Here is a 13,641-nt window from a genome sequence, read left to right as displayed (position 1 = left end):
AACTTTAACCGGATGGCAGGCAGACAGGAAAGCTAGGATTCATCCTGTATCAAGCATTTGAAATTGGTTATGATTGCCAGCATTTATTTAGAAGCTCAAGATACAGTAATTTTGACTTATAAATCAGGAGGCAAAAGAGCAAACACTTCCATAGATGAGGAATTTATTTAAAAGTTGCAGAGCATTTTACTGTAGTGCAATTTGCTAGCAGAGGACCCTTTGTGAAGATCATTACTGTTTTGTTAGGTAGTTCATTAAACATAAAGCATAATATAACTAAGATCTCACCTTTCCCTCTGAAAAGTAAACAGATTCCTTAGTAAAAAAAAAAAAGGTAAAAAATTACTGAAATTGCTGTCATATTTTTTTATGTTCATCCTTTTGGGTAGCTCATTGTTAACAGGTAAAGTTTTAGTATAATTTTCATGTCTTCTTTAACAATGCTGAATGTATGGTTTTAGTTAATGTGGATCAAGGTCCCAGTGACACTACAGATAAATGAAAACTATAAGTTCTTTGCTTGAGTTTTCTCTGAAGCAGCTTGCAGTAATGAAGAGGCTACTTGGTTGAGTCAGTAACCAAGCATCTTGTTGTAAGAGCCTATTCAGTGATTATGATAATTTCTGTCTAAGAAATTACATGCAGGAATTTGACAAGAACGTATATCACAACCACATACTTCTTACTTCTTTAAATAGGTGAACATTATTCCACTTATAGCCAAAGCAGATACAATTTCTAAATCTGAACTGCAGAAATTTAAGATCAAAATCATGAGTGAGCTGGTCAGTAATGGAGTCCAGATCTACCAGTTTCCAACAGATGATGAGAGCATTGCCAAAATCAATGCCAGCATGAATGTAAGTACTTCACTGACCCTACAACAACATATTCAAACAAATCTGTACTGACAATTGTTTACCGTTATAGCTATAGTGGATACATCTCACTCATACAAGGGATAGTGATAACAAAATGGACCCTGAGGAAAATTCTTTTGAGTGGGGCATGGCACTATACTGGTTGCAAAGACTGGCATTTTGAGACCAGGGCAGGAATGTTAAAAAATCCCCCTGTTTCCCCCCCAATGGTATTTAACCGCTTCTTAAATTCTGAACTGTTTCTATATTTCACAGAGGCACTTCCGTGTTATTAAACGGTGCAGTTATCTTTCATGTAATTAGGGTGTATGTTATTGTTTATATTGTACTTTTTACTACATTTATTGAGCTGATAGCAATGCACCTTTATTTACTCTGTTTCACAGGGGCATCTGCCATTTGCCGTAGTGGGGAGTACAGAAGAAGTCAAAATTGGAAACAAAATTGTAAAAGCTCGCCAGTATCCTTGGGGCATAGTGCAAGGTACTGAAATGGGAAGCACTTGTGCAAGTACTGTTTTGGAAACATTGCATAGTGAATGTGAAAGGTACGCAAGTAATATCTTTTTTCGTTTCATTAGTGGAAAATGAGAACCATTGTGATTTTGTGAAGCTTCGGGAAATGCTGATTTGTACAAACATGGAAGACTTGAGAGAGCAGACTCATATGCGCCACTACGAACTGTACCGGCGGTGCAAATTGGAAGAGATGGGCTTCCGAGACACCGATCAAGAAAACAAGCCCGTCAGGTAAGTGAGTGAGCCTTCCCGATGTTTTCAACAATTAAAACGTTTATTTACCCTCCTCTTTTGTATGGCCCCTTTCTTGTAGCAGCAGGATGGGGAAACGTGGCATTTGAAAAATACTGCAAAAAACTGAATACATCTCTTACTGTTGGGGCTGTCCCTAGTGGTGATTAGGCAGTGTGAAATATACCGTGGTGGTAGCAGCAAGGGTTGCATTAGGGCTAAAATTGGAAAGCAAATCAGCAGGAGATATCTGGCTGTCAGGTGCAGCAGTGGATTATAACCCAAGGAACTCTGTTGCTGTGCTGAATGGTGCTCTGTTCAGATTACGACAGTCATCCAGCTGGCTCAGGAGCGCAGCACTGATGCTGGAGGTTGTATCAGAGGGCACATGGTTGCCTTCCGTGGTCCTGCAGCAATATTGGCGCTACTGCTTCTGAACTGAGCGTGATGCTGACAGAAGTGGAAATGGTGCTTTTTTAGTTGAGAGTGGCTTGAAGAATGGCGAGTCCTTGCATAAGCCTCTACTGAAGTGGTCCTTTTCTTCTCTGAGAACAAAGAAATCGAAAGGTAACTGTGTGGAGAGAGTATAAGTTTGAAGTGGTCCAAGGTAATTGTACAGTGGTACCTCGGGTTACATACGCTTCAGGCTACATACGCTTCAGGTTACAGACCCCGCTAACCCAGAAACAGTACCTTGGGTTAAGAACTTTGCTTCAGGATGAGAATAGAAATTGTGTGGCGGCAGCACGGCAGCAGCAGGAGGCCCCATTAGCTAAAGTGGTGCTTCAGGTTAAGAACAGTTTCAGGTTAAGAACGGACCTCCGAAATGAATTAAGTACGTAACCAGAGGTACCACTGTATTCTCAGGTGGGAAGGTAAACCTAAGACCTTTTCTAATTTCTTTCAGAATTCCTTTTTGCCAGTGCCAGTTCTTCCTTCATGTGCACTATCTTCTTTTCCTTTCCTTTTGTCTTTCCGACTAATGTAAGTAAAACCTTTCTCTATAAACTTTCTTCTTTGTGTTTCATTCCTACTGTCCTTCCTCTCCTGTTACTAACACCTAAACACCTAAAGCGTAGAAAACACCTGCGCAGAAAAAGTTTAAGCAATAACTGAGTGGATTGGAATTCACTGGCACCAAAAGTGACTTGGGTGGAACCTGCGCACATATTAAAAAATGCTGTGAAAATGCTTTTTTAAAGAATGTTCTGAAAAATACACTGAATTTGCCATAGCTCACCGTCACCTTCTAGTGTCACATTTGTATATTGCACTTTACAACACACTTAAAACGCTTTATTTGCAGCTGTGTAGCTAAGTCCTTGATATTTACTCTGCAGGTACTGACTGGGTTTCTGTGATAAGCCAGGATAGGCCCTTTCCATATGTTACAGTATCGCACTGACTGGAAATGCCAATTGTTTTTGTGCAATTAAATGGGGAGCAAAAAAATAGATAAGCATCATGACTATGGCAGGATTGCCAAGACTCAGACCATTGCTGGCAATATGGTATTCCATACTTCGCTTCAGACATAATCTCTAGGGAGGGACCCCAAATTCCCGGGCAATTTGTACAGTCTTCAGCAATTCTTCAGACTTTGGAGTGAATCACATTCAAGGTGGCAGTGCTGAACTAGTCAGGGTGTAAAGCAGGAATGTGGAACCTGTGGCCCTCCAGATGTTTAGCTGCACTATACTACCAGCATCACTCACCATTGGGCATGTTGGCTGGGCTGATGGGAGTCAGGTGTCTAACAGCATCTGGAGGGACGGGGTCCCTTGCTCCTGGTGAGGAGCAAGTGGCATCTCAATAAGTGGGTTCCTCTTTTCTTTTTACAAAATTCTAAATTCAAAGGCACCTTTGCTCCTTATTAGATGCCAGGAGTGGGATATTTGGAAGACCTCTGGCTGTTTTCATTGTATTTATTGGAGTGATATTGGAATCGGCTTTCAGCTGTAAGATCAGCAAGTTTTATTCTGATTAAGAGTAGTCTCTTTTACTGGAAAGTGACTTTGTTGTGAGAACAGCTGCAAGAATATCAAGCTGTCCTTGTGCAAGGAAGGAAGGACACTTGCAGCATTCTATGAGGAAGTTTAAAGGGGGGGGAGGAGGAGGTTCCAGACCTGGCATGTGAAGAAGAGAAGAATTGGAAAGCCAGGCAAACAATGAGAAAATGACATTCTGTGTGTATTCTATATGCACCATTAGGCTGACATTCAGAGGCTCAGTGCCCTTGTGAACTTACTGCTTAGCACTTGTATCCTAACTATATTTTTCCCCAGAATTAAGTTCCCTTTCTATCAGTCAGGCTTACCTCCGAGTTTAGGGTCAAGGCTTAAGAATGAAATCCCACAGCCACTCTTGCAGGGGGCTTTGCCCACTTTGCCACGATTAATTTATTGCCCTGCATTCTATTCATAATATCGCTGCATGTCGCATCCTGATACATTTTTAGAGCTGACATGCATTTTGGCCACAATAAATACTGTGGTGAGACACCAGACTTCAGACATTTCCCTCCCTGCTCACAGTGCGTTGTAGGCAATGTCCCACATTCTTTTGCCTCAAAATAAGGACTGAAGGATGGCGCAAATGGAGACATTGGGTGAACCTCTGAACTGCAGGCCCCCTGAATTTCTCAACACCTGCCCTACAACATTGATACTGCTCAGTTTGACTGGTATACTGTATTCATTCATTATGTCGTTTGGCGCAACCTGTTATGGTAGTATGACACATAGACATGGGGGGGGGGGGGGTCTTAGACCAATTTCCCCCCAAACAATTTATGTTGTTATTTAAGAATTTAGTAAGGCAAGAAGTTAAACAGTTTTTGAGAAAACTATTTATTGCGGGGTAGAGTTTAAAAATAACATAAACAGAAATGAACACATCCAGCCAAGCCTATCTATTCTGGACTGCAATAGTTTGCATCCCTCACTTTAGCTTCTGAGACCTTTCCCTGTTTTTGCTCCTTTCCACTCTTATAACGCTTTTGCAGTGTTCGAGCTTTTTCAGTGTTTCAGTCCCTTTCTCTGTTGCAGGTCTTCAAATCCACCTCTTCTAGTTTCTAGTGCCACAGCCTGCTTAACAGCTATCCTCTCGCTTGACTTATCTACAGTATTTTCATGCCCCTACCAATCTTTTAGCTAGTGGGGAGAGGAGTGTTCGGCTGCAATTCAAACCCTGGCTGGGGAGTGACACAACTCAACAGAGCAGTGGGGTCACCTCTGCGTTCGCAGCTCTGCTGATCACGCTGATTGGAGGAGAAGGTGGGGGGCAGGCAAACTGCTCACCCAGCCTATGGAGACTTGCAGCACTAGGCAGACTGACACCTCTGCAACAACTCCCACAGCCTGGCTCAGTCGCCAGGTTCTTAGGATGAGCTGCTTAACAGGGCTGCCTAATCCTCATAAGCAAAACTTCCCTATAAACATTTTACCCTCCTGTGCACAAGAGCCTTTAAAGCAAAAAAGGAACAATTTAAGAACTAAAAACCCAACACGAAATGACTTCACACCTCACGATAAGAGAAAAATTCTACAAAACCTTGACATAAATAAGCATTTATTTATGCAAAAATAAAGCAGTTCTGGAAATGGAATCTATTTGCATAATTTTGCATGGATTATAGCATTAGGATTTCCTTGATGTGAGCAGCTGTGTATTTATTTCCAGCTATTGGAAGGCTAGTTGGTGATACCTGTCCACAACCTGTCCTCTTTGTAGAATAATTTGTTTGCTTTTATCATTCATGCTTTTAAAAAATTATTTTAATTGTTAGGTCATGTGGGCCTTTTAGTCCCTTATGGACTTGAATTTGTTGTGGTGAAAGTTCTAAAACGGTAACGTCTTTTAAATAGTGAGATTGAATCTAACTACTGTAAGAACAGAGGATATTAGCTGAAATCGGAAAAAACTTTCTCAATCCCCACAACCTAGGCTTTTAAGTCTGTGCACATTGTATTTATGGTAATGTGAGTGTCTGTTCTGTTCATTTTGCACACGGCAGACTGACCTCGCATAGTTCCTGAAATGCAGGTCATTGTCACAAGGGAGCATTACCTTGCTACAACTGTTATGGGTCAGAGAACATCTCAGATGAAGCTTTTCAAAGGCTCCGGAGTCTTTTTGTTGAAGCCAAATCTGAAGTGCTGTTTACCACCCTTGTTACAACTTGAATAACCTGTGCTGCCTTTCCCTCTAATTGAGCTCAGAACTGCAACGTTGCTTGGTGAAGAACTGGTCTGTATTCTTGCTATTAAGATTAAGATCAAATTAACTAATGACTTTGCATATGTTACTCGAAAGGATTACAGAGAGCCAGTGTGGTGTAGTGGTTAAGAGCGGTAGACTCGTAATCTGGTGAACCGGGTTCGCTTCCCCGCTTCTCCACATGCAGCTGCTGGGTGACCTTGGGCTAGTCACACTTCTCTGAAGTCTCTCAGCCCTACTCACCTCACAGAGTGTTTGTTGTGGGGGAGGAAGGGAAAGAAGCTGCTTTGAGACTCCTTTGGGTAGTGATAAAGCGGGATATCAAATCCAAACTCCTCTTCTTCTACAGTATAGTAAAGAGATAAATGGAAAAAAAATGCATAAAATTGGTGGAATACTGTAAAAATTACACACTGTTGCCTTTCACAAGTGTCAAAGACTGCTTACATTTAATGATCCTCAGTCTGCAGGAGACTTATGAAGCCAAGCGGCATGAATTCCTTGGTGAATTGCAGCAGAAGGAAGAGGAGATGAGGCAGATGTTCGTCCAGAGGGTCAAGGAGAAAGAAGCACTGCTGAAAGAAGCTGAGCGAGAAGTAAGAGTGCCTGCCTACTGTTCTGAATTTGATCTGGTTGCAGTGGTAGTGTGAACAGATGAAATACTGTGTTTAAGAAAGAAACAGAATAGGCTGGCTAGCTTCCAGCAAAATAATGCACTGAAGAGAATCGCATGCACGAGCTGGAGCTTTGCTCTTTCCACTGAGCTATGGTTTGTCGCTTTGGCTGTATGTGCTCTGTCCCGTTTATGTAAGGGCCTTCTCTGCATCCTGATCATGGCTGGAACTAGATCAGGACCAGTAGGACTTGGGAACAAAATATTGTGCCGTGCATGTGTTTGTATGCACATGATGCCTCCACTCGCTTTCTTTTCCAATGCCTCACCTTGGGTCACAGAGTTCTTCCTCCTCTTCCTCCCTTAGGAACGGCTAAGGGAGCTGGGCATGTTTAGCCTGGAGAAGAGGAGGTTAAGGGGTGATATGATAGCCATGTTCAAATATATAAAAGGATGACACATAGAGGAGGGAGAAAGGTTGTTTTCTGCTGCTCCAGAGAAGCGGACACGGAGCAATGGATCCAAACTACAAGAAAGAAGATTCCACCTAAACATTAGGAAGAACTTCCTGACAGTAAGAGCTGTTTGACAGTGGAATTTGCTGCCAAGGAGTGTGGTGGAGTCTCCTTCTTTGGAGGTCTTTAAGCAGAGGCTTGACAACCATATGTCAGGAGTGCTCCGATGGTGTTTCCTGCTTGGCAGGGGGTTGGACTCGATGGCCCTTGTGGTCTCTTCCAACTCTATGATTCTATGATCCTTGTGCATGCAGTGAGAGCCAATTGGGAACTTCAGCAAAAGGTTTCTTGGAAGAGTTATGCACTTTTGCCCCTGTAGAGGCAGAATTGGGAAACAGCTGGAGAAAACGAGGGCCTTTGCTTAGGTTCTGAGCTCTGGCTGAGGCTTGGTTGACTCCCTGCCCCCCGCCAAAGGTTTCTTTGGTTTACAAATATGATAATTCTTATGTACAAATAGAGTAAGTCCTCTGATTATGCAGAAACCACTAGCATATCTGTGAGTGGTCATGTTTTGCTTCCCAGCTGATTGGAACAGGAGAAGCCACTAAATTAAGCGTTTGTGTATATCTAAGATGGCAACTCCCTGTTGACTTTAAAGAGGGTTCAACAATACAATATAAGCCAGCAATTTATAATTGCTCAGTGGTCTCAAAAGCTGACTTTAAGAGGATTAAGAGGGGTCAGTCCCTTCAAGCTGGGAATACACTGTTGACCCAAAGCCATAGTTTTTCCCAGTGACATATGCATATTGAGAGATGGGACTGATCAAGGTAGAAATCTAGGGTTGCTATACATCCATAATTTCCTGGACATAGCCAGGAAACAGTCTCCGGGTGGAAATCGCTGAAATGTCTGGGAAAATCTGGACATATGGCAACCCATGTCTGAAGTTTAGATTTTGGTGAATTTTATTAAAAATACCTCATAAGCTTCTTCTTCTTTTGAGATTTTGACCTGTTCTCCATTTACCGAGAAAACGAAAGCCGAGTACGGAATAATCCTAAAGGCTGGTGCTCCCTTTTGAAAAGTTTACTTAATGTACTCTTTTTCGCATTTGTCCTTAAAAAGGATTTAAATCTAAGGCATTGATCTTGTAAACGGCTCTAGGTTTCATTCCTAACCCTACTCCCCTTGGAGTAAGCCATACCAAATTCAGAAAGGGTTAGGATTCTACTGTAAGTTCAGGTGTGCGTAATGTCAATAAAATAGGAACACGAAGCTCAAAACTCTGTCTCTTAGGAAACCAGTCTCTGTGTTCTGTTGTGTGATTACTGAGGATGGAATGCTAAGTGCCACCTTGTGGCAGAAATGACATTTTTTTTCTCTCTACTTCAGCTACAAGTGAAGTTTGAACATTTAAAACGGCTTCATCAAGAAGAGAGGATGAAAGTAGAGGAGAAAAGAAAGCTCCTGGAGGATGAAATGAGTGCATTCAGTAAGAGAAAAGCCGCTTCAGACATACTCCAGGGGAGAGCCCTGCCCCCCACACCCACGGTTGGTTTAAAAAAAGACAAGGATCGGAAAAAGTAAGTAATCATTTTCAGAGGATCTTAGGATTTAGGGCAAACTGTCCAATTCAGATGAATATTTTAAGCAGTATAAATTATTCAGCCACGAAGTATGAAAAATAAGTAAATTTTGTTGCAAGTTTTTTGAGGTTTTCTTATTGATATCATCAGGCACTTTTATGAAAACCCTTCTTTTTATGTCCCCTTCCCCAGCAAAGGGAACAAGATTTTCGGCTTGAGCTGCTGTGTTTTCATATCGGAGATCAGGAAGTTGTGAATATACAGGAAGCGAGAGAGAGAGAGAGAAATTAGAAAGGGAAAGAACACCGTGACTAGAGCTTGGAAGTAGTTTGCAAATGTTGTATGGTTAGGGTATGTTAGTTTTGCAAGTCATTGAAAACAGATTCGTATGTTCACAATGTGCTTAATATTTGAATTTTTCATTCCAGAGAATGCTATTGAAATTCCCAACAGCTTTTGTAGTTTGTTGGTCGTGGCAGAAGCTGTTATGGAACAGTAAACCATCTAAATCTGCATTGTGTATTGGCAGCTGTTGCACTCACTGGGTGGTATCCTACATGCTCTAAGTAGACTCATTGAAATCAACAGGCAACCCACTGATTTCTGTGGGTCTGCTCTGAGTATTACTCATGTTGGATAGTAGCCACTGTTCTGCCCAAAATCTCAACTGCTGCAAGGAATCAACTGCATGTAAAGCAAAATGTTATTAATGGTTTTCACAATAGAAGTGTGCGCTTTTAAATTATGAAATCGTTCAATGAGAACATTTCCTATCTTCTCAGTAGTGAAAGTAGGGAGTCATCCAATGATGTCTGCCCACTTCTGCAATGGTAATCGGCTTGTGCAGTGGGACTCCCCTTCTCTCTGCCCTCCACCACTGCCCTAGCATACCTCCCAAATCTGCTCTGGAGGTCTCTCTACTCTCTGGGGAAGATTTGGGGTATGAGTGGGGCTGCTAGGGGGAGGAGGATTTGCTTAAAATGGCTTTTGTTCTCCATTCTGCAGGCAGAAGAGTACTGTCAGCTGAGCAACATAGTTTTGATACTAACATAGCAAGAATTTTTCAAGAATGTCAGATTAAAGACTTATTTTACATCAGGCATAGGCAAACTCGGTCCTCTAGATGTTTTGGGACTACAACTCCCATCATCCCTAGCTAACAGGACCAGTGGTCTGGGATGATGAGAATTGTAGTCCCAAAACATCTGGAGGGCCGAGTTTGCCTATGCCTGTTTTACATGATTTATATTTCACACTTTCAACATAATAGCTAACAAAGTTGTAGAATACAAAAGGAAAATTGAAGGCTATACCATGTAATATTTCTGTACATTTAAGTCGGTTCAAATTTTGTCTAGTTGGGACTTATCAAAGTAAATATGAACACATTGAAGATGGAAGCTTTAATACTGTAAATAGTATTTGCTATCTGTGGATAAAGGCACACCTGATACACTTCTTTCTGTTTCAGCTCTGGCTTTATGTGAAACTGAAGATACAAGAAGAAATCCTTCACAGTTCCCTATGATGAAATGTCGATCACCCTCCCCCTTTTTTAATGCAAGCGAACTTGAAAACTGATCACTGCTTAATCAATGAAAAAGCATATTAAAATGTATAATCAGTTTTGCATAATGTACTGTAGGGTTGCTGTTGCATTAATATATTTAAAAGGATGTTTCTTTAAGCCGCCATTGATATGCACTTAAACTATATACCCGTGGCCAAGTTGCACACACCAAAGATTACTGTGCCATAAAACAGTTTTCATTTGAGTTATGAGCACTGTAGTACAGAAGTGAATATATATTACATATGTTTTAAAGAACTGGTGCCTTTTATCCTGTTTTAGCTATACACAATTGAATGCATTTATTCAGCTGAATAAAATATGTAAACCTGTTTAAATAACCACTTCCTTTCCTCAAAACGGACTTACAAATGTCCTTTCCAGGTCTGCGATAATGATGAGCTTTTGAATTATTTGTGGAAGCATTAAGCTTCATTCCCAAATATATTTTGAGAACCAGCTTGGTTTATAGACATACCTTCCACTTGAACAGGCTTTGCTGTTCTTCAGCTTACATTACATGCTGCCAGTCGAGTGGAAACTAGAAATTCCCCAAAACAAATAAAACCAGGTTTGGTTCATGAAAACCCTGACAAACTGAGTTTGTAAGATGATAGATCAAGTGCCTTGGAGAGAGGTCTTCCTTCAGTTTAGCACTTTGCTAACTAAATTTGCACAGCTGGCTGCAAAATCCTTCTTTGAAGTCCTGTGCATGATCAACCAGAAGCAGGTTCTCTTGTGTTCAGCATGGGCAACGGGGCGGCTGACTCCAAGTAAGTGCATAGAGGAGGGATGAGGGACCTGTGACTTCCAGGTATTGTTGGACTCCAACTCCTGTCGCCCTCAGATAGCATGGCCAAGTGGACAGGGATAATTGACACTGTAGTCCAGCAACATCTGGAGGGCCACAGGTTCCCCATCGTTTGTGTTTACAATTGCAGCCTAACTGGAGGCTAAGGAAGTTCTGAGTAACTATGTAGAATATTGTACTCTAAATGTAATCTTAACTTAATTTTAAAGTTCTTGTACAACTTATGGCAGCCGATAGGTTTTTAACCTTTGTACGGTTCCTTTTTACTAATAAGCAAAAGCAGCTGTATCCGCAATCCTCGTAGATTTCTGCAGGACTTAAAAAGCATGTGTATATAAATGCATAACTTGGGAAATAAACACACAATGTTATCCATAATCTACACGGATCCCTTATTTTCTTGAGAAATACAGCTGTATGGTCCTCAAGCCAGCTTCCGTCTAATTTGAAAACTTAAGCAGAGGTGTTTACGTTTGAGACAGCCATTGCACACATGCAGATGACAGCTCATTGTATAGGAGGTTGGTTGGGAAAACCAAAATTAGGTAATGTGCATTGAATGGATACATACCTGCCCCTTATCAGATGTGTACGGTAATGTTAAAAGTGACTTGAGGGATTGGGGGGGGGGGCTACCTGATGTTTAAAGGTGCTAATGTGCACATAGCCTAGATTTCAAATCTCATGTTGTTGAACTATTCTATCAGTCAAGAGAAATGCAATTTCTAGGAAGAAGACATGAAGGCAACAGAACCAAGGAGGGGAGGAGTGAAAGAAACTGGCTGTTGTGGGCGGGGAGTTGAGTGTAAAAGAATGGGAGAAGATATTATAGGAGATGGATAAAAATATTCTGTTATTCTAAATCTGAATTACTCTGAATCCATCACAACGAAGTAATGGAGGATCCTTTCTTCTCCAATCTGGAATAGATATTGGGTTGCTAGGCAACATTTTCCACGTACCTTGCTCCTGAGCTAAAATAATAATTAAAAAATACCTTCACCTGGGTCATGTTATTCTGGTGATGTGATAAGAAATGAAGCTAGAGAAATCATTCTCAAAGCAACACTCAACAGCAATCATTCTCAAAGCAACACCCAACCTGCTGGGTCTCTTCTGATCTATTTATAGATCATACTTTTTTTACTGCCTAGTAATCTGGCAAAAACTTTGAGCAAATGTGAAAATCACACTTTCAAGAGAGCAAGTAGGTGCTAACAGCAGTGGCGAGAGAGTAACATGAAACTCAATGCCGTTTCATCTGACCTTTGATTTGTTGCAAGTGATAATCCAACCACACCGTTCTTGTTGGATATTACTTTTTTTAAATTATCAATATTATTTCTTTACGCCCCACTTTTATTCCGGTGTAAGGCCCAAGGCAGTTCACAACATGAATTATAAAGAGAAACAGCTTAAAAACACACCAATCCATTATAAGTATTAAGAAACATACAAATCACCATATTAAAAAAAGCACTGAATCAAGTGGTCTGGGGGTCACAGATTGAAGACCTGTTACTATTTTTGCCGAAGGGTCCCTGACCCCAGTGTCCTAGAGTCACCCACATGAGACTGAGCTTTCTTTTTAATACTGTTTTTATTAGGAATAACATGAAACAATACAAACAACAAATAATGGGTATTGGTCACGAGATACAAAGCAAAAAACAGTCATGAGGCATCAGAAAGCAATAGCAATATGTTAAGATAAATAAAGCGAGTTACAAGAAATAAACATAAACCAGTCAGTATCAAAAGTATCATTTTTTGTTTCTTCACAAATCTCTCTACAGCATTGCATAAGTTTATCAGCCAAAGCCTACAACCATATCCTGTCATATCACTTGTGGACAGTACATCTGTCTGCATCTTTCCAATGTAACCGCAGCTTCATGCATGCTACCACAAGGAGGTGGTATACCATATTCCTACAAAGAAAAAAGCAGAGGCATTACCTTGACGACAAAGATTCGTATAGTTAAAGCTATGGTTTTCCCAGTAGTGATGTATGGAAGTGAGAGCTGGACCATAAAGAAGGCTGATCGCTGAAGAATTGATGCTTTTGAATTATGCTGCTGGAGGAGACTCTTGAGAGTCCCATGGGCTGCAAGAAGATCAAACCTATCCATTCTGATGGAAATCAGCCCTGAGTGCTCACTGGAAGGACAGATCGTGAAGCTGAGGCTCAATACTTTGGCCACCTCATGAGAAGAGAAGACTCCCTGGAAAAGACCCTGAAGTTGGGAAAGATGGAGGGCACAAAGAGAAAGCGACGGCAGTGGATGAGATGGTTGGACAGTGATCTTGAAGCTACCAACATGAATTTGACCAAACTGCAGGAGGCAGTGGAAGACAGGAGTGCCTGGCATGCTCTGGTCCATGGGGTCATGAAGAGTCGGACACAACTAATTGTCTAAACAACAGCAACAAGGAAGATCCTTGTTGTGCCTTCTAAATCCAGATTCGATTTCAATATCCCTGTGAAGGAGGCAGTAAGAATTGCAAAAAACGTCCTGCCAAAGTTTCTGTGCTTTTGAAAAGAGAGGGTTTTTTAGCCACAGAGAAGCATTCTCAAGCTTTCTGCTGATTGGAGCCAATCAGAATAAAAGGAGGTGAGTCAGCGGCTGAAGATATGCACCATTTGAAACTTGAGTTATCCCCAACCTTTGGGAATGTAACGAATGAGAAATGAACATCTTCCATGCAGCTGAACAGGGAAGGCTCCCACCTCTCCACCCGGCCTCTAATATGC

At 41.3% G+C, this 13,641-nt stretch overlaps 1 protein-coding gene across 8 annotated transcripts in view; it reads left to right on the top strand.

The window, feature by feature from the left end:
• SEPTIN10 (septin 10) overlaps positions 1 to 13,641 on the top strand; it is a 52,956-nt gene that overhangs the window by 18,600 nt on the left and 20,715 nt on the right. For 4 of the 8 annotated variants that reach the window (XM_083437930.1, XM_083437929.1, XM_083437927.1 and 1 more), the window contains exons 6-11: positions 699 to 860; positions 1,268 to 1,364; positions 1,462 to 1,630; positions 6,312 to 6,444; positions 8,312 to 8,502; positions 9,977 to 11,264. In XM_083437930.1, the coding sequence (XP_083294056.1) occupies positions 699 to 860; positions 1,268 to 1,364; positions 1,462 to 1,630; positions 6,312 to 6,444; positions 8,312 to 8,502; positions 9,977 to 9,992 (768 nt within the window). In that variant the 3' untranslated portion in view covers positions 9,993 to 11,264. Of the gene's footprint in view, positions 1 to 698; positions 861 to 1,267; positions 1,365 to 1,461; positions 1,631 to 2,537; positions 3,081 to 6,311; positions 6,445 to 8,311; positions 8,503 to 9,976; positions 11,265 to 13,641 lie in introns of those variants that run through there. The other 4 variants (XM_083437926.1, XM_083437936.1, XM_083437934.1 and 1 more) reach the window with 2 other exon arrangements.

The sequence above is a fragment of the Podarcis tiliguerta genome (genome assembly GCF_965153285.1).
Source record: "Podarcis tiliguerta genome assembly, chromosome: 4".
Classification (NCBI taxonomy): Eukaryota; Metazoa; Chordata; class Lepidosauria; order Squamata; family Lacertidae; genus Podarcis; species Podarcis tiliguerta.
The sequence above is the reverse complement of the archived record's forward strand: the minus strand, read 5'-3'. Positions and strand labels throughout refer to the sequence as shown.